The 22411-nt window shown below is 36.6% G+C and overlaps 1 protein-coding gene across 1 annotated transcript; it reads left to right on the top strand.

Annotated features, from left to right (window-relative positions):
* Positions 1-17525: 17525 nt before the first annotated feature.
* LOC144256414 (Y-box-binding protein 3) lies at positions 17526-19279 on the top strand. Its single transcript, XM_077801477.1, has one exon. It carries the CDS (start codon positions 17614-17616, stop codon positions 18673-18675), a length of 1062 nt encoding a protein of 353 aa, XP_077657603.1. The 5' UTR covers positions 17526-17613; the 3' UTR covers positions 18676-19279.
* Positions 19280-22411: the final 3132 nt, after the last annotated feature.

Raw genomic sequence — 22411 nt, forward strand, 5'->3', positions numbered from 1 at the left:
TGCAGGAGGATTGCAAGTTGAAGGCCAGCCTCAGCAAATTAGTGAAGCCATAGCAATTTAGCAAGAACTTGTCTCAAAAATAAATAAATAAATAGTGCTAAGGATGAGGCTTAGTCATATAGCACTGCTGGGTTAAATATCAATATGTATATTTTAAGATATAGTTGCTGAATGGGGAAGAAATAGTAGTAGGAATAATCCAAACCAAGAATGTAAAAGGAAATGACTCAAGACCAAACTCTAGAAAGTTCTTTTGGAAAATCTAAAGGAAAGGGGAAATAAGCTAGGTAACTTTGACTGTAATGAAAAGGAAACTGAGAGAATGCATTTCAGCTGCCCCAGCTTTTTAAACTTTGTTCATTTTATTAAACTTCATTCTACACAGGATACTGAAACTTTTTTATTATCTGTATTTTTGGAAACATTCCCTCCATTCATGCCTGCGTGAACTTCACACTACACTGTTGCCTTCTCATTAATTTAATTTCACATTACCAGTCATTATGCTAAGGTTAAAGCTTCCATTATCCCTTGAAATCATCTCCATTCATGTACAGGCCCTTCATGTCTACCTGCCCACAGCATTGAGATTGGTCTAGTTAGATACAGGACCATCAACCTTCTTTAGAATGTGGATGTCCAACCATCCTAAATTTCTTGGGAATCTACTATGATAAAAATTCTGCCCAACAGTGTATCTTTATCCCTTCCCCTGTCTGTGCTGATCCTCTGTTATTACTCCTCACCAATCCCTATGTGGTCATACAAATACTGACCCATTTAAACCTTCTATATTCTTACCATTTCCTGCCTCTGGTTTATAATCTCACTCCTTAAGTCTCTCTTCAATCCAACCTCCAAAAAGCCACCTTTTTCTTCCATTACCTCTTACCAAGAACTTATTAGTTATGAGTTCAAATAGATAAGACTGTTGACACCAAGGTGATATAAAAACTTTCCCAATAATTTAGGAGCAAATGGATTAGATTTATATAGGTAATTTCACAGGTCAATTTGTATGTCCTAAGTAGAATAGTTGTTGGATTGCTAAGGTAGCCCCAAGGCAGGGGGAAACACTTTGTATCAGGAAGAATAGCCATAGTCCTAAAGGACTGAACAAATAGATTAACTTCTAAAAGAAGAAAATCCAATTTGTCAGAATAGTGGAAAAAACATTTTAGATATAAAGGTATTCATTGACAAAAGTGTGAAAAGTATCAGTCATTAAGAAAACAATATTGATGAAGAGTGGTAGTTGAAAAGTTATTATTATGAGGAGAAAATAGCAAACTGTATTTTGATATTTTGATGTTTTTTAAGTATTTCTGGGAACTTTTAATTTATCTGGAGTTGATAATTCTTTCAGTTATGCATTAAACCTGTTGACATCTTCTTTTTCCTGGATGAGTTTTTAAGTTTTGGTTTAATAAAAGCATTCCAAAAAGTAGTAAATATTTGCTGGATACAGTTGGTTCCACCTAAATACAGCTTCTTAGGAGGCTGAGTTGGGTGAATGGCATGATTCAGGACACCCTGAACACTTTAGAGTGACCCAATCTCCAAGAACAATAGGTTTGGGTATACCACTCATTGATAGAGTGATTGCCAAGGTGGTAAAACTCCCTGAATAAAACCACAAGATATGAACACACACACACACACACACACAACAAAGTAGTTTAAAAAATAAATGATCATCTAAAATAAAACATTAATTTTTAATTTGATAGACTGTCAGACTTTCTAGGAGTCCTAAGTAACTTAAGTAAACCTGTCCATTTTTCAGAAGATAAACTGTTAGATGTAACATCAGAGGAAGAGGAAGATAGCTTTTTTGGCACTGAAAATAATCAGCCACAGGTATGTAAACATGTGAATTTGAATTCTTGATTTCATCCTGTTTTTCTTGCATTCAGAATGTAAATTAGGTCAAATGAAATGACCTTTTGGAAAACTCTTTAGAAAACTAAACATCATAAATTAATATTTAGGTCTAGTACAATCCAATTGGGCATGAATCTGAAAATAACATTGGAAATCATGGCAACCTATAAATGAATTTTATCCTAGTAATTGAGTCACCTTTTTCTGAATATTGTTTGTGTTTTCATTTGTATAACCTTATTACATGATGAAAACATTAGCTATGAGACTTATGAATAACTAGTTGAAATTATGAACATATGTAACTGATTGCCACTGATATAATTAATATTAAAGAACATTTATAAAAAATTCCCAATAGCTCAAAATTTTAATTTCACATTACCAGTCATTAATGCTAAGGTTAAAGCTTCCATTATCCCTTGAAATCATTGTCTATTTTGAGGCAGACAATAGGCCTTTTGATCAAATAGAAACCTTCTAGAAAGGGACCTTTGTTTATAAACAATGATTTTCCAGTTTATTTTCTTTTCATGTAGGATATTAATAAATATTACTAAGCATTTTATCCTAACACTTTAGTGGATGTTAGAAAAAACAGTCCTTGGATGCATCAGGGAATTATGAAATTTTGGAGATGTCTTATTACCTTGTTTTCTCATGTAGTCTGTTAATAGGCTGAAGTTTTGCATGCATTTAGATGGATTTCTCTTCCACTTTTATGTGTGGGTCTTTTTGTTGTATAGCTTTCTCTGTGTAATGTGCCTGGGCAATAGTTAGGTCTCAGTGTAAAATCCCCACTGAACTTGACCAACATGCAAGTTCATGGTCCACTTCTTTTTTCCACTTACTAATTGGTTTGGTGAAATTCTCCTGAATCCACTAGAGGGGATCTTCTTATCTTTCACTCATCAAGTTTTCCCTGGCACAGCTGTAGACTTTTTCTTCTATGAATTATTTTCTTATTTTAAAAGCCAATACTTCTGGGTTTTATCTGGTAACAGGCTCTCTGTACTGACTCTCTACTGAGTTCTCAGCCCCTCTTTTTCATCATGCATTCACACACACCAGTCAATCTGATTCCATATATGGAAACAGTCAGTAAACACTGTATGTATCCATACTGCCACCATTTTCCATTGGAAGACTTTTTAGTTTTTCTTCAATGAAAAGTATTGCATACTTTAGCCAAAGTGGGTGCACTATGTCAAGGTAAAATATCAACATATTTTCATTCTTACTTTCTCATTTTATTGAACTAGATTTCAACTCAGTAAATATTTTTCTGAAAGTTAGGTTTTGGAAAATTCAAAGGACCAATATGAAGGAAGTACAACAGTGTTTCATTTCTACTCTATGTGATATAATTCAGACTATCTTATCACACCAAGTATCATACTTTAACACTAAGAAGCATGTCAACCCAGTGTTGCAAATGTTTAGAGCTATATAATATCAAAGACATTTCTCAAAAGAGTTCTAAATACGTTTTTTACTGTGTTCCTATGTTTGGTGGGGAATAAAGAGTTGAGTATTTATACTGAGGTCAGTTGCTTTGGGATATATGCACATCTTTTAGTATGTTGTTGGTGAACACATTTACTATGTTTTCATCCTGGTTTTACCTCATGAGTATCCAGATGAAAAAAAAAACTGAATCTGTAAAGCATACTTTATGTTCTTCTATGGAACATTTCACTTTTCAAAATGTATTTGTATTATATTTATTTCCCATAATTTTAAAATTAGAAATTTAGGTGACTTCTAAAGAGTGGTGATGATATTTGTATGCAACTAATTTTTGACATAATCTTAACAGAGGGTCTCTGAGCATCATCTAACTGTGGGAGTTTCTCATATATCTGGCGAGGCCTATCAGAGAGAAAAGAGAGTAGATGGATATGGAGAAGGTAAGAACTATGTAGTATACAAAAATATTTGAATGGAATTTTGATCTAAAATATGCATATCTATTCAAGTAACATATCTATTAAGTAGGAAGTAAAGAAAAAGAAATGTAATCTAGGTATCTCATCAGGTTTAAGCCACAGTATAAATTAGGAGCTGAATTAGCAGTTGCATTTATATACACATATTTATCACAGAAAATGTAGAAATAGGAAAAGCAGAGGAAAAAATGGGGATAAAGACTGAGAAAGGCAGTAAGTTCAGGAAGACAGTGAAGAAAAAAAGAAGCAGATGTACTCAGTGGAGAAATAGAAATTTATGTCACATATGAGAAGAAAAAAAGAGCAGGGATTTAAAACCATGGGAAGAATTTGTGGATTTTCTTTCCCAAAGTTGAATGATTGGTAGAGGAAAATTTTCCCAATCTTCCTAACTTAGACTCAATTGGAAAGGAATTGAGGCTTGAAGAAGCAATCAGAAAATTTGACTGGTTTACCACAAATGATTATGCACGAATACAATTTAATGACATGCAACACACTGCTACTACCTAGGATAAAAAAATATATATATAGGGCATAAACAGCAAATGGGGAAGTCGAAAATGTAAGAATGGTTATGGATTGATCCCTATATCCACAGATTTCTAAAACTTACTTTGGAAAATTATGACTTCTTGTAAACTTTCATTTAGGTGAATATTATAAGGAGGAATCCAGAGCTAGCTACATTCAAGTTAAGATAGAGGAATTGGAAGCCTATTAACTTCACACTGGAGCTCTCAATTTAATGTATTGTCTATTGGGGATCATGTTCAAAGTCTCATTCTGACTCTGAATGTCTTTGCTTCTACATTTCTATTACATTCTAAGGTGATTCCATTAATCCATGTCTGAAGAAGACCTAGTTTTCAGCGAGGGAAAGGATTTCCCTTAAGGAAAACTAAATAAAAAGACATTGGATGACATATATTTTTACAAATCTGGAAAAAGTGCAACCATAAATCTTGCTTTCATTTTGAGTATGTCCCTTGGTAAGTAAGTGGGAAGGACTCAAGTCACAAAGACTTAAAAATTATATTTCTAAGACACATTTGCTATATTGGTAGTCAAGAAAGTATGGGAATAATCCACAAAGAATGTAAAATGAAAATAATTATGACTAGAGCTCTAGATGTTGCTTTTGAAAGGCAAAAGGCAGTGGAAAATGAGGACAGAACCAAATAAGGTAGCTAGGTAATTTTGGAGGGAATCAACAGGACACTAAGACAATGCAGTTCAGCTGCTTCCATAGTATCTTCATCAAACCGAAAGTGAAACTATTACTGATGCAGAGATTATTGGAAGCAGTAGGAACAGAAAGAACTATAGCAACCTGAAGATATAAATTTCTTCCCTGCAAAGTTACCAGTCACTGAGATGTCTGCAGCTTTGATGTGAGTTATTTGAATAAGTAACAGCATTTCAGATGCAGATGCAGCTAGATGTTTCTTTATTTTTTAAATTCTTGATTAGAAAAGATACATTGGCCCTAGGCATTCCAGAAATGCACTCTTATTTCTGAGCTACATACTCATCCCCATACTACTAATTTTCTGATAATGCAGACTGCTTATGAAAGTATTTGAAAAGCTGAAATGATATATTAACCAGATTTTTTTGAAAACAGAAGTCTTTACTGAGTTTTCACCTTGAAAAACAAGACTGCTATTCTTAGTAGATATAGCATTAACTTTAAAATATAAAGTTTATTGATATGTGATAATTTTGTGAGCTTTCAGATCACTTTTTCCTTTGTATTTCCATATCTTAAATCTTTGTTTATCATACATTGTTTCTAAGATGTAAAAATTGTGTTTTCTCACAAGAGTGGATCAAGAAACTTGACATTGGATAAACCGAAAGATACAAGAAAAGAAGTTTCAGCATGGTCTCACATTGCTTTGAAAAAAAAAATATATATAATTTATGTACATATAAATTAGCTGCTAATATAGAAGTGTGTATCTGAATAAATTACATAAGGTAAATTTCTTGATGAGAAATGATGTTATTCTAGCCTGGAATGATATCCTTTCTTTGGGCTTACTAAATTTTAGGTCAAATGAAGGGACATGAAGTATGGTTATAATAAAATGAATTAAATAATTCTGATAGGGTTGACTTAAGATATTTGCTATTACACTATTAATTCAGCTTTGACATTGAAACTCTCATGGTCCTCCTTTATTCATCTCACTGGAAATCACTGTGTTCTCCACAATTTTGCATCTGGACTGGGGTATATGGACCCTGGTATATATTATTCATGTTCATCAGAAACATATTTTCACTTTGGAAATTAAACTGCATGCTTGTTATACTTACATTCCTTATTTTTGTTCATCATTGTCATATGACTGTCCTAACAATGAAAAAAAGAAACATAGAACACCTAAAGCCAAAGTATATTTTATCAAGTAAATTTTACCAGAATCAGCTCCATAGTAATTCAAAAGGAATATTATGGTGGTTTTGTCACATTCAAATTTTGTTTCTTGCTTTTCAGTATCTCGGGACTCCAGTGATTTTTGGAAGGTAAATCATCTTCTATTTTTCTGTTAAATTATTTTATTTATGTTAAATTATGTTATTTTAATATAGCATTGTTTATGTTAAATTAAAATATTATATGTGTATATAATAATAAGTAATATATTGTATATGATAATATATAACATGATATATCATTTACATTAAAATATATTATTTATGTTAAATTATTCACTGAAAACTGGAGTCAGTACACAGTATTTACTAATTATTTTGTCTGCAAGGAGAATGAGAATGCCATGAAATGCAAAGATTTTCTTCCAATTAAAGCAAGGAGGGAAGCCTGGACAAAAAAATCAGGTAATTTTTGCAGTACAATTTTCTGCAAAGAACTATAATAAACATCTAAGACGCTAATGGACTTTACACTTGTTTCTTTTTTAATAAAATATTTTGAGGGAATTTGGCCCAATTACATCAGTACCTATGTTTGTATCAACATATTAAATTTTTTCAGAAAAAGCATATAAATATTGTTAAAAAAGAACTAAGTCAGCTGTTTCTTCAATTAAAATTTCCAACATTATATCTGTTTGTGGGATTATGAGGTGGTTTTTCTTTCTCTCCCATGTTTTATAAACCTTGTGGTAGAGCTAGACTATCATCTCAGATGATTGTGAGACCAAGGAAAGAGATTTTTCTTGAATCAGTTGGTCAAGGCCAGTATGGGAAACACAGGAAAAGCACATCTAGAAGACAGTAGCAACTCTATCATGACACTGAGTAAATCTACTAATTCCATGGACATTTGTTGGGCTTTAAGCAAACTATATTCCATGCCCCTCACCCCACATGTGGTCATATCTAAAGGAAGTATTCACACAATAGAGTATCACAAATTTTAATTTATTCATTTCCTATAAAATAAACACTGTTTATGGAAGAACACTCTTTCCTACAATTTAGACTAAGAGATATAAATCCAAAAATACTTTTTTTTCTTACATTTGTGGGGACTTAATTCAAATGTTTTAAGCAGTTACTTTTCCAATGAGTTTCACCCACTGACTTCATGGAATTATGGGTCAGCTGGATATATCCAGGTTCAAGGAAAATTGCCCACCAAGGATGTAAATGAATTTCCTCAACTTAGGAAGATATTGCCATGGGAGAAACTACATGGCAAATGAAAGCATCATTTATATTTCTTCTGTTCTATTACACATCTCAATGGAAATCTCAAGTAACAGTCACGACCAGAATCTCATATCCAGATTATTACATTGTTCATTTAATTAGAATCATCCTACTCGTGTCATTAAAATTTTCTATCTCTGTATTTCTGGAAACATTCCCTCAATTCAGGCCTGCTTGAACTTAACACTGCTCTGTGGCCTTCTCATTATTCAACTGCTTTTATGTGCATGCCCCTCACATTCCCCTGCCCTCAGCATTAAGTGTGGTCTAACTACACTGCATATATGACCATCAACCCTCTTTACATTGAGACTATCAAAGCCTCTTAAATTAAATTTCTAGAAACCATTCAGAATACTAATTCTTCCTACCTCTGCATCATTAGCATTTCCTTACTGGCACTGTTCTCTGGATGTTCTCCTCGCCAATCCCCATTGTTACTAAATATTGTCCCCTTTAACACTTGCTTGTATATCTTGCTAGAGCCTTCCATTATCTCTCCATTTCCTGCCTTCTGTCTCAAAACTTCCCTTTTATGTCAGTGTTCATGTGTATCTTGAGAAAAGACACCAACACTGACACCTGTTATCTCCTCCAGCTTTACCACAAACTCAGTTATGTGTGGAAATAAATAAACTGTTGAGACAATGTGATGTGAAAGCAGCCCCTTCAAGTGTAGGAGCCAAGGGACTAGAAAGGGAAAGGAATAATTTTCAGGTCAAGAGGTTATTTTCCAGTGTCAAAGCTGATTCACTGTCTGAGGTAATCCTAGGAAGAGCAAAAATCAATTTGTGTCTGGAATAATAAGGATAGTCAGAGAACATTCACCAAACAATGTGTCCCTAATAGAAAAAAAAAAGATTAAAAAAAAAGATAAAAGTCAAGAAAGGCAAATAACAGAAAGGAACACTGCATTCTTTTGATGAAGTTGTAATTGGATCAATCACTTGGGACAACAAAATTGATGTCCAATGATTGTTGAAACCTTATTATTTGGGTGAAGAGATAGTAGGCAGTATGATGCTTCTTGTTTCTTGGTAATTTAAATTTTTTTCATGACATTTTCTTTTACTTCGAGTAGATGAACTTCTGACATATTATATGCATTGAACCCCTAGTGTCTCCCCAAGTAGTGTTATGAAGTACTGGTTCAATAGAATTACTCCTCAATGATCTTGATATATACTGGGCACAGTGGGACACATGTGTAATTGTAAATATTTGGAGACTGATTCAGGCCAAGGGAAGTTTTTCAGCCAGTCAGGGCACTTTGTAGAAAACCTATCTTCAAATAAAAAGGCCTGGAATAAGGACTTAAAGTAAGTGCTACAATTCCTGCCAATGATACACAAGTTCCTGGGTACTGTCCTCAGATCCATATACAAATAAAAATTTAAAAAGTTTTAAAAAATAATTATTCACCAAAATGTAAGCTTAAATATAAATAAAATTTAGAAGATAAAAATGTTATTACTTTTTATTTGCACAGATGGTTACACATTATAACTGTTTAATAAATCTATACTTTTTTTTTTTTAGAAAAGTCACATTCTGACATATCATTGTCTAAAACACATGAGACACCTGATGGAACTGGACATAACCAGAAACTGGTATGTAAATATGTCAAGTTAAAATTCTGGTTTATTCCTCTTTTTCTTGCTTTGGAAGATAAATTACTCCAAGTGAACTTACTTTAAAGGATACTCATTTTGGGTATAAATATAAAATTTAATTTTTAAATCTAAGAGTATTTAATTGACCATGAATGAAAATAGCTTTAGAAATCATGGCAGCTTAAAGGTAAATTTTAGCATAGCAAATCAGCAATATTTAAAAATATTGTTTGCTTTTATTTGTGTAGCATTTTTAAATGATGTGGAATAAATTCCAGACTTAGGAATAACCAGTTGAAAATATGAAGATACATAACTACAGTGGTCATTGTACACATTCAAGTTAAGACATCATCATTTCCAATGGCTTAAAATTTGAGTTTTACATTGTCTCTCATTCATGCAGAGGTTAAAACTTTCATTTTCTCTTGACTCCAGTGTCTGTGTTGAGGCAGATAATCAGCCCAAATCAGACACAAAACTGCCAGTTAATAGAATCAAAATCCTTCAGAATGAGTCCTTTGCTATTAGGATACAAAAACTAACTTCCTAGTTCAATTCCTTTGATGTAAGAAATCAATAGAATCAATAAATATTTTAAATCCTAGTATGTTAGTGGATATTAGAAAAAGATCATGGACGCAGTTATTGGGAAATTATGAAAATTTGGAAAGTGTCATTTTGTCTCCTTGTGTGTGTTAGTAGGCTAAAGTTTTGCATGCATTTGGGTGGACCTCTTGTCCACTTTTACATATGTCTTTCTACTATGCAGGTTTATCTTTGGAATATGTCTTATGCAGGTTCATATCTCAACATCAAGTCTGCAACTGAGCATGTCCTAGTACTAGTTTCACTCACCAGCATCTCTTTAAGGGAAGAGAACAGCCTATGGCAACAGTCTAAGCTTAAAAGAAAACATGTATCAACTATTAATAAAATAAGTATAATTAATTATCTCTAAAACACTACAAACTGAAATGAAGGAGTATAAATAACAATGTACACTTGACTAAAGATACATGCATCGATGATAACAACATCTCCAGCAATTAGAGAAAAGCGAATCAAAACTACTCTAAGATTTTATCTCACTCCTGTCAGAATGACATTCATCAAGAAAACAGGCAACAATAAATGTTGGCAAGGATTTGGTGAAAAAGATACACTCATACATTGTTGGTGGGACTGCAAGATTCCTCAAAAAATCGGGAATAGAACCACCATATGACTCAGGTATTCCATTTCCTGGTTTATACCTAAAGGACTTAAAATCAGCATACTATACTAACACAGCCACATCAATGTTTATAGCAGCTCAATTCACAATAGCTAAATTATGTAACCAAACTAGGTGTCCCTCAATAGATGAATGGATAAAGAAAATGTGGTATATATATAGTCCATGGAATATTTCTCAGCTTTAAAGAAGAGAAAAATTATGGCATTTGCCAGAAAATGGTTGGAGTTGGAGAATATCATGCTAAGCACAATAAGCCAATCCAACAAAACCAAAGGCTGAATGTTTTCTCTAATATGCCAATGCTAATTCACAATAAGGTGGGGGTACTAGGGAAGAGTAGCATTACCTTAGAATAGGTAGAGGGAAGTGAAGGGAGGGGATGGGAGAGGATATAGGGATAGGAATGATAGTAGAATGTAACAGACATTTTTACTATATGTATATATGTGACTGCATGACCGATATGATTCTGCAACATGTACACTCAGAAAAATGAGAAATTATATCCCATCTATCTATGGTATATCAAAGTGAATAAACATACTACTGTCATGAATAATTAATTAAAAGAAATTCAAAGTTTTAAAATAAATAAATAGTCAAAAAAATTTCAGGACATAATTTAATAAGTAATGAAAGTGAAAGTGTTGTGAGTAAACAGATGGAAGAAGAGATAAGGGGAAATATGCAATAAAATGAGAAAAGGAAAGATTGAAAATGATAATAAAAAAGAAATCCAGGGACCAAATACAGGGAGAAATAAAATTGTTTCATAAAATTAAATGCAGCATAAAAAATAAATGATATAGATACATAATACAAATAAAAGACAAAAAATAAAAATAAAATTAAAAAATACAATGTGAAAATTCCAAAAGTTTGACATGTCCCTTATACTCATGTTATTGAGACAGAAACAATTCTGTCCAGGATTTCTAATTTTAGAAACATATAACATTGGGGAGTTTCCTAGAATAAAACATAGTCTAGCGGTTTCCATATGTGCTCCAGTCCAAACTGGACTATCTGGCAAGTGCAGTGTACAAGCTGAGGTCCTCTGGTCCTTGATATTTGTCCACACCCAGAAAAGCTGAGAGAACTTTGAAGATGCACACCAAAACTCACTCTCAGTACTTGTTTTATACTTTGATATGTAGGACTATCAAATGTAGAAACTGCCTGACACTTCCTCTGGTTCACGGAGGCTGGAGACAAGAGTAATTCAAAGATATCTTCTGGATTTCTGCAGTCAGAGACCTTGGAGGGTGCAAAATTTTAGTTTCCCATTACCACTAATCCATACCCGTGTTAAAGATTCCATTCTCCCTTGACTCCACTATGTAAATTGAGGCAGGAAGTAAGCTTAAATTAGAAACCAAACAGTCTGTTAAAGGAATCAGATCCTTTCAGGATGTATCCTTTCTGTTAGTGTAGGCACAGAAACTTTCTAGTTCATTTACCTATCATGCAAGACATCAAGACAATCACTAAACATTTCTTTCCTACCTCTGAAATGGACATTCGTCAAAATGAAGTGCTACAGTTCGTGCCAAGGATACACATCTTAGATGCAGTTATTGGAAACTTTTAAAATTTTGGTGGTATCTTAATGTCCCCTTTTTTCCCTGTTGTCTACAGTAGTAGGAGGCGATTTTACAATCATTTTAGTTCCAATGATATGTGTGTGTCCTTTCAGTGTCAGGGTTTTTTTTTTTTTTTGGGGATGTGTTTGGTGAGGCCATCACTCTCAGAATCAAGTTCCAAATGAGCATGTTTCACATGCTGTATTTAGTCACCAGCATCTAATCAAGGAGAAAGGGGAATCTCTGACAACCATCATAGCTTAAAGCAAAGCATACATTCCATGCAAATAAAATATATATTTTATATATGGTTTCCATTATACCAAGAAAAGAACTGAAGTTCATAGGATATAACAATGTGCACCTGACTAGAAAAGAAAAAAAGCCTTAGTGACAATAAAAGTATCATGATCAATTTTAAAAAGAACAGGCAATGAACGTGGTTATACTAAGCAGAGACTTAGGAGAACATGGCAATGAAATTCAATAAGAATGAGAATAGGAAAGAATTTAAAATAAGAATAAAAATGTAATCAAGGAAATAAAATGAGAAATGATTGAAAATATCTTGGAAAATCAGATATATTATGAAAAAAGAAATAATTTGGCAAACTCAAAGAAATAGCAGACCAAAAAAAAAAAAAAAGGCACAAATGAAACCATGGAAATCTTTACAATTCCCTGAAACTTATGTAACTGACATGGAGACACTTCTGTCCAGAATTTCTAATTTTGGAAAGCTAAAGCATTTTATGGTTTTGTGGATGTAAGTATTGCCCATCAGTTTCCTTATCTGCTCTAGGTCAAAAAGGCCTGCCTCTGCTCCTTGCTCTCCCACACCTCCCAGAGAATGCTGAGGGAACATTGAAAGTTGCAGAGGAAATGCACTTTCAGTATTAGTTTGTGTACTAAGAGACATGGGCCTATATAATGTAGAAATTGCCTATTAAACCCTGTGGGCATGGAGGCTGGAGACTAATCTGTAGCGCAGACTGCAGTTATGGAATTCTGTACTCAGTGTTCCTGTACTGTGCATGATTCCAAGTCACTGAGGCCTTTCCCTACAACCTCTTGGAGCATGAGAGACATGGCCTGGTTTCAGAATCTGTGACTTCTTCTGAGAACGCAGTGAAAATACCATTCTCCCTGATCCTGCCCCAGCACTTCTGGAATCTTCTGTCCCTTGAATTCTCAACTAGCAGTTCTTGCTCACTATCATTATTCCCAAAGCACCAGTTTGAAAGACACAGTGCCTCTGTGAACCTCTACTCTATGGACCATTCACAGCAGCAACATATCTCTTCCTGATGAGAGCTTTCAGCACATGCCTGTCACTCACTATCCTGAGCCCATATGATGAGTAACCATCTAAAATTCTGGGAGAATACCTGGTTACTGAATCACGGAGGTGCAAGGGATGCAGTGGTACCTGATGAGACACCACTGAGAGCCCATGTCCTCAGGGCAATATTGTAATTCTTAAGAGGGTGCCTTTGACTGTCTGTGTGATGTTAATAGGGGGATAGGTATTCTAAATTATTCTCAGCAGAGTGGGTTGACCATGCCTAGTATTCATTTCATGTTTATGGTACTGCAGGCTGCCCTTTGTCTGCCAGACTTACTCTTGGCCCTTGCTGTCACAGAGCTGACAGCACCATGATGCCATGACAGTGCCATGAACTACTTTTCTTAACATAGACTCTAGGGCCATGCTCTAAGTGCCCAGCTCTCTCAGCAGCTCTATGTCGGTGTTTCTCTCCTGTCCCACCTTGATTATGGTTATGGGTACCTCCAAACCACTGTTTGTTTGTTTTTTTTTTTTTTGCCAAATTAAGTCTTTGAAAATTTAGGAAGAAACTGGGAAATTTTTTATGGATATCCCAGGAAGAAAGTCGCGATAAAGTAACAGGAGTGGCGAGGCTTCGAAACACATGCTCAGATTCTGCCTGGAATCTGATCTGCCTGGAATCAATTTTCATGACATCTCAGGGAAAAGAAGTCTCACCATGGTGAAAAGGTTGTATTTGGCCTTTGAATAATCTACATAAGTTTTCTACTTTTTTTGCTGTATAATATCATCCTTGTATAATCTTAGGGATTTTGATGTTACAAGTTTTATATTTTAGAATTTTTAGGACAGGGTTTTTATATGGTACGTGAGGACTCATTTTGACATGATGGTGTAACATGAAAAACTAGTTTGCTCAAATTCAGTGTCAAGTTTCTAGGTGTTTATTTATCCATTTTTTGTGTTGATGTGCATCTGGGCTCATATCATATCTTTCTAATGGTGATAGAAACCACTGTAAATATTGAAGTTCCTGTGTCTCATGTGTATAGAGAATCATTGTAAATTGGGAATCCTGGGTCACATAGTGTTCATATTCCTACTCTTCTGCTGCCTCTCCATATTACTTTGCAGATGGGAAGTCCTGATTTTCGGCCTCACAGTGTATGGTTGTACATTTTTACCCACATCCTCTCCAGCATTTATTATTTAAAGCCTTGATGAATGCCTATCTGGCTGGCATGAGCTGAAATATCAATGGCGTTTTGGATGGTATTTCCCTGAATGCTAGATATTTTTCTCATGTATTTATACTGATCTTGTATATGTTCTTTTGAGAGCTGTCTATCTCTTGCTTTTCTCCATTTCCTAATTGGATGAGTGAGATTCTCCTCAGCTCACCAGTGAGAATATTTTTCTCTCATAGCCAGCTAGTTTTTCCTACCCCAGCTTTACCCTATTTCTTCCATGAATGCATTTCCTCTTTGAGAATCTTAATATTTCTTGGTTTCATCTGGTCACAGGCTCTCCATTGTGTCACTCCTGTGTTTTCCCACAGCTTCTCTTTTTTAGCAAGCAGCTATGCTCCAGTTCAAATGACTCCCACCTCTGCAAGTAGTCAGCTTTTAAGACATGGGAGTCCCCTTTATCTTGTGAAATACCTCTTAACTTTCTTCTTCAGTGGAAATGTTGCAAATTCTACCCAAGTTGGGTGTGTTGTTATGTTCATGTGAAATACAGACACATTTCCTCACTATACTGTAATTTGTTAAAATAAGTTTTGATGTGGTAAATATTTTGCTCCAATACATTAACTTTTGGAAGTCTCTGATGAATAAATGCAGCACGAACCACAGTTTCCCTTTCCTACACAAGGTGACAGAATTGAAACTCTGATCTTACCAAGTATCGTACTTTCAGAATAAAATATTGACCATTCAGTGTATAAAATTTGAATGCTCTAGAACATCAAGGGCCATTCTCAAAAGACTTTCTACAGCATTCTTAGAAATGGGGAAGTGCAAAGTTGACTGATTAAATGCTGATGCTAGTTTTGGGGGTATATGAATGTCAGTGTGTATATTCTGAGGGAACAGGGTTCCTATGTCCCTCATCCTGGTTTTATCCAATCAGTAGCCAGAATGATATAAGAGCTCACTTAATCTGAGGTGCCTAAGACAGTGAAACTAATGCATACCTTCTTGCTTAAAATGCACTCATCTAATTACCAATTCAAATGATTTAAGAAATAGACATATGGTGATGAGATAAATGTACTGGTGAAATCTTTGTGCAACTCATTATTGGCATTACTTTCTCCAGAGTGTCTGTGAGAAACCTCCAGAGGTTTGGGCTTCTAGAATATCTGATGGGTTCCATTCAAGAGCAAAGAATGGAATAAATGGACATAGAGAAGGTAAGAGTCATGAATAATGCAAAATATATTGCTGAGCCTATTGCCTTAATACATGAGCACTAGTATATTATAATTGTTCAAAGAGAGTATGTATTACCTGGTAAGGACAAAGAAATATAATGAGTCATATGATATTAGGTTTCTGTCACAGGCTACACTGGGGATATTGCTAAAGGATCTGAATTAGGAATTGCATTTTGAGACATGCTTCCCTCAAAGTAAAGTAGAAATCAGCGAGAAGAAGAGGATATGAACACTGAGACAGGCATTAATTAATTACAGGGAATCAATGAAGGAAGAGGCAGCAGCTGTAGTCAGTGGAGTCAAGGACACTCAGTTACATATGAGCAGGGAAAAGAGCAGCTTTCTCATAATCTGGGGAGCATATTTGAGTTGCCAGGTCCAAAGCTGAATGAAGTTTAGAGTGAAAATATTCCAAGCTTCTTAACTTAGTGACAGTTGGAATCCAATGGAGGAGTGAAGAAGGAATCCCATATTGCTAGGTTTGTTTATCCATGTGTACAATATAATGACACATAAAATCTTGCTAGTCTGTACAAAAATTTTATAGAGCAGAAACGCCAATTAGGAGAGTAAAAAGAGATAGGAATGATTACGGATAGGTCCCCAAATTCCCAGATAGCTAAAATTAAATTTGGAAAGATTAGACCTTCTTCTAAACTTCCATTTGAGTGGATCATCTTAGGGAGAATCCCAGGGCTATCCATGTTCAAGTGAAGGTAGAGGTATTGGATGCCAACAGCATTTTCACTGGAGCTCTCAAACTGTAGTGTATGGTCAGTTGGGGCCAGGAGATTCTCCTTGTGACTCAGAAGTTCTTTCCTTCTACACTTGCTTTATGTTCTTAGGTGACTCCAATGATCCTAGTTTGCCAACAGCATTTTTGTAGCCAAGGAAAGAATGTTCCTGTGGGACATCAAAGAGAATTCTGGTTGATCCTACACACCAGAATAGAAGATGATCAAGCGCCAGGATCAATATTGCTATACTTCTGAGCATAATTCTTAGGTAGTGGGGATAACAAAAAGACCAAAATTTAGAAATCATTTTCTCAGATAAATTTTCTACATTGGTAGATAGGAAGGAGTTGGAATGACCCATGCAAACAATGCATAGTGGAAAGAATCAAGTCTCCCACACCAGAAGTTTGTTTTTTGTTTGTTGTTTTGTTTGAAACAGCTAGAAGGAAGGGGAAATGTGGGAGAAAATAAAGAAGTTAGCAAGGAAATTTTGAAGGGGAAAATGAGAGAAGGCAATTAGGCATTTTTCAGTATGCCTGCCTTCAAACCAAAAGTGAGATGATACCTGGTCCACAGATGATTGAAACAAGTAGGGACTGGAAAAATCAGGGCAACCCTCCTGCACACCTACCAGGCACCACCATGTGTGTGACATCCATAAGAGTGATTTAGATCAGTGACCTAGTGTTACTGAAGCTGTTTTTTTTTTAAGATAGTGACTTATTATTAATATGGTTATAGTATTATATGATGATGGTGATGATGATGATGACAAAGATTATGATTTTAATTTTTATATTATATTGGTGCTTTGGAATTAAACCATGTCCCTTGTGCTGCAAGAATAAACTCCATTCCTGTGCTTAATTCTGATCTCTAGATGCCTCATTTTCTGCTCCTCAGCACTTTCAGAAAATATGTGATATCATGTCTGGGAGTTTTATGCCACACTCCTGTTTTTAAACAGAATTTTTTAAAGAAATTTATTCCAGAGTAAGATCCAGCGAGGAGCCCCAGCGCGAGCGCGCAGCCTGAGAGCTCGAGCCGCCTCCGCCGCGAGACGCCCCCTCGGCCGCCGCCGCCTGCGCCGCGAGATCCCTGAGAGCGAGCCCGGCCGTCGCGACCACCAGCCGCGCCAACCGCCGACCAACCGCCACCGAGGTGCCCGAGTGAGAGCAGAGGAGGCGGCATGAGCGAGGCGGGCGAGGCCACCAGCACCACCACCACCACCCTCCCGCAGGCTCCGGCGGAGGCGGCCGCTGCGGCGCCCCAGGACCCCGCGCCCAAGAGCCCTGTGGGCAGCGGTGCGCCCCAGGCCGTGGCTCCCGCGCCCGCCGCCCTCGTCGCAGGAAACCCCGGTGGGGACGCGGCCCCGGCAGCCACGGGCACCGCGGCCCCCGCCTCTTCAGCCACCGCCGGCAGCGAAGACGCGGAGAAAAAAGTTCTCGCCACCAAAGTCCTTGGCACTGTCAAATGGTTCAACGTCAGAAATGGATATGGATTTATAAATCGAAATGACACCAAAGAAGATGTATTTGTACATCAGACTGCCATCAAGAAGAATAACCCACGGAAATATCTGCGTAGTGTAGGAGATGGAGAAACTGTGGAGTTTGATGTGGTTGAAGGAGAAAAGGGTGCTGAAGCAGCCAATGTGACTGGCCCAGATGGAGTTCCTGTAGAAGGGAGTCGATATGCTGCTGATCGGCGCCGTTATAGACGTGGCTACTATGGCAGACGCCGTGGACCTCCCCGTAATTACGCTGGGGAGGAGGAGGAGGAAGGGAGCGGCAGCAGTGAAGGATTTGACCCCCCTGCCACTGACGGGCAGTTCTCTGGGGCCCGGAGTCAGCTGCGCCGCCCCCAGTACCGCCCTCAGTACCGGCAGCGGCGGTTCCCGCCTTACCACGTGGGACAGACCTTTGACCGTCGCTCACGGGTCTTTCCCCATCCCAACAGAATGCAGGCTGGTGAGATTGGAGAGATGAAGGATGGAGTCCCCGAGGGAGCACAGCTTCCGGGACCAGTTCATAGAAATCCAACTTATCGCCCAAGGTACCGTAGGGGACCTCCTCGCCCACGACCTGCCCCAGCTGTTGGAGAGGCTGAAGATAAAGAGAATCAACAAGCAGCCAATGGTCCAAACCAGCCATCTGCTCGCCTTGGATACCGGCGTCCCTATAACTATCGACGTCGCCCCCCGTCCTCCAAATGCTCCTTCACAAGATGGCAAAGAGACCAAGGCAGGTGAAGCACCAACTGAGAACCCTGCTCCAGCCACCGAGCAGAGCAGTGCTGAGTGACACCCAGCTCCCCAGGCACCTTCACCACCAGCAGGGTGACCTAAAGAATAATGACCATTCAAAAGTAAAGCAAAAAGCACACCCACAACCTTACCAACACCAAAGAAACATCTAAGCAATAAAGTGGAAGACTAACCAAGATTTGGACATTAGAATGTTTACTGTTATTCTTTGAGAAACTAACAACTGCGAAATGAAAATGTCAGCATATTTTTCCAGCAAGCTGCCATTCCGGGAATGTCTGCACAGAGTACGAGAGAGCAACCTCCCCAGTTTCAGCAACCACTAGGTTTATATTTTTTTCCTGGTTTTTACTGTTTTGGTAATATGAATTGAAAGAAGAAATATTAATACCACATGGGGAGAACCCCAACCAAAGAAATCTGAAATATATAGTAAATGCTTTTTTTTTTCCTTTTTTGTTCATTTTGGATGCTGGTGCTAAACTTACAAGTGTCATGATTTAAAAAGAAATTTTATGCCCTTCTTATTTATTTCTAGGATGAGGGGAGGATAACATTTTTGCTTTCTTATGTGACTCTCTTTGAAAATGTGCAGTATGAATTCCTCAAAAATAAAATTTTTACCCTTCCAAGGAAAAAAAAAAAAGAAATTTATTCCACCTATACTAAGACATTTTCTAACCTGTTCATATAAAAGACTATGAAACACAATACTTCAGTCCTATTTGTCAATTCTGCTTCCTTTCAGATCACAGTTTGCTGTGGATGGCCATATCTAAATTCTTTATGCTTTCTCACATTTTTTTTCAGATGCAGGACATGTATCTTTGCACAAGAATGAAAAAGACAACATTCTATTGCCTAAAACAAAAGAAGCAGGATTAGAAGATGTGCCATGGTCCCACACGGGTATGAGAAACACACACATATATGTATTACCTGTAATTCTAAATGCATACATTTGGTCCAATTAATTCAGAAGAAAAAAAAAGTTTGAGGAGAAATAAAGTGTACATTTCCACAGATCTTGGATGAAAACTTTTTAATAATAAGGCGAATGAGGTACAGGATACTCAGTTATAATAAAATGGATTAAAGAATTCATAGGTCACTTGTCATGTGTACTGCCATCTGACTAGTTCAGGTTTGACATTGAAGTTCTCAGGTTTTCCTTTTGCTTCTCTAAATACAGATCACTGTGGTCCCAGATTGTGCATCTTCACATTTGTATACGTAATTTGCCTAAATATTTATGATGATTGCAAAGGTGTTCTTATTATTTGAAACTTATCTTCAAGTTTTAATTACTAAAGATATTTTCTCCATCTTGATTTACTACATTTCAGTCTTGTCATTGTACTCAACAAAATCCACAAACACAAACCCCCAAGTGAATGTAGCCTGTATCAATGCAAACAAAATTTATTATCACTCAGACTGAGCTCTCTACTTATCTCAAAGAGTCATGAATGTGTTTTTCTTAATATTCAGGTTTTATGGATTATATATTTCACTTGCTTTTCAGGCTCTAAGGACGTACATGCTTCCTACAAGGTAATTCATCTTCTATATTTATGTGATATTATTAACAGTATGCTGGATGTACTGTAAAATACTTACATAATATCTTCTCTCCATGCACATCAAGCCGACCATCAAAAGCAAAGATACAGATCCCCAAAAAACAAAATGGAAGAATGAAACAAAAATAGTGGAATCAGGTAACTGTTGCAGTACAGCTTCTATAAAACTGCCTATGTTTAAACCTTGGAAATGATAGCAATCTCCTAACTCCTGATATATCCATTTTCTGACATGTGTTGGTTGGAGTTGCCCCATCGGGTCTGTGTTGGTGCTGTATCCACATTTCAAAATATTTCTGTAAATGTCTCAGGAAATGATGTTTTAAAATAACCTATATCACAGGTGTTTCTACAATTAAACTTCATGACACCTGTTAGTTGGATTGAGGGGCTGATTTTTCTTCCCACCCAAATTTTAAAAATAGGTCCAAGGGAGCAGGACTGGAATCCAGAATCCTGAGATTATGAGGAATTCTAGTTTTCCTGAAGCCAAGATGTCAAGGCCAGTCTGTGAAATACAGGAAAATCTCATTTAGAAGGCAATGTGCACTCTACCCTGACATCCAGTGTGACATACATGTCTTATGTGCATCAAACTTGTTTTTATGCCACTGATGCCCTGACTCTGACCACTCTTGTGGTCAGTTTGTAGCAAGAAATAATAAGATGTATGATCATATATACTTTAGTTTACCCCTTGCTTCTAAAGTGAACATTTGCTGGTGAACACTCTTTCTTGAAATTTTATCTCAGAGTAGTCAATCCATACCTGCACATCCCAATGGAATTTTTGCTCATTGTTCTTTGACTTGTTGTTTGCTTGTTACATCTGTATGGTAAAAACAGAACCCAGATCCTTTTGGAGACATTCCTTCCATTCAGGCCTGCATCAACCGCAGAGAGCAATTTGCATTCTCCTTATTCATCTCCAATCATGAACATGCTCCTCAAGTTTACATGCCCACTGAATTGAGATGGTTCCAGATACACATGTGCCCATGGCATAGATGACATTCTTTGGTATATGTATGTCCAAGCACCTTAACATTTTGTGGCATCTTTCACAATGCAAGTCTTCCTAAATCTATGTTTAGCCTGTTTTCTACCGACATGAACTTCTGGAAGTTTTCATCAATCCCTATATCATCAGGCATATAGTGTCCCCCTTAACCCTTGTCTCTATGTCATACTATACCTGTCCACATTTTCACCATTCTCTGCCTCTGCCTCATGGCCTCACTCCTCAAGTCTCCATTCATCCGTACCTCTAGAAAAGACACCATCCATGCCAAGTGTTATTGCCTCAGACACTTACCCGACACTTTATTGTGGTATCCAAATCAGTGTGTTCTAAAAGCAGAACCTGAATCCAGGACCTAGTGAACTAGACAGAGAAGAAATAATTTAAAAGCCAAGTATTTGTTACCCAGTACAATAGCGGGTCATGGTCTGAGGTAGCTAACACCAGAGAAGCAAAACCAGGTTATTTCAGGATTCAAAAGGCACCAGGAGGAATCCTTCAAAAAATAGAGTAATTCTTAACAGAACAAATGCAGGAAAAGGAAAGGAAAGGAATACGGGGTTCACGGGCAAAGGTATGACAGTGACCTCTTTTTTTCTTTCCTTCATTCTTTTTTTTTTTTTTTTTTGCAGAAACCAAACATTGTGTGCAGTGGTTCATTAAAAAATGCTATTAGGAAACAGACATAGTAAATAGTGTGAGGTTTCTTCTTTCCATTGTCATTTCAAACTTTTTATGAAAAATATCATTTTTTTTAGGAATGTTTGAATCTTTGAGATATCATATGATTGAACATGTGATGTCTAGTGTGTCTGAAGTTGGATTAGTAAAACTACTCCCTAAATCTCTCAATAGGCCCTGGGTGAAGTGGAACTCATTTGTATTTTTCAACTTACTGGGAGGCTGAAGAAGGCAGATGTCAGGTTACCAATGTACCAGGGTATATGTAAACACTCTATCTCCAAAAACATTTAAGGCCTCGGATTTGAAGGAAGTGCTACAGTTGTTGCCAAGGATGCACATGGCTCTGGGTACAACCACCAGGCCCACAAAACAATGAAAAAATTTCAGACAACATAAACATTCACCTAAAATTAAGCTAAACTTAGAAGTATCA

The sequence above is a fragment of the Urocitellus parryii genome, chromosome 1 (genome assembly GCF_045843805.1).
Source record: "Urocitellus parryii isolate mUroPar1 chromosome 1, mUroPar1.hap1, whole genome shotgun sequence".
Taxonomy (NCBI): domain Eukaryota; kingdom Metazoa; phylum Chordata; class Mammalia; order Rodentia; family Sciuridae; genus Urocitellus; species Urocitellus parryii.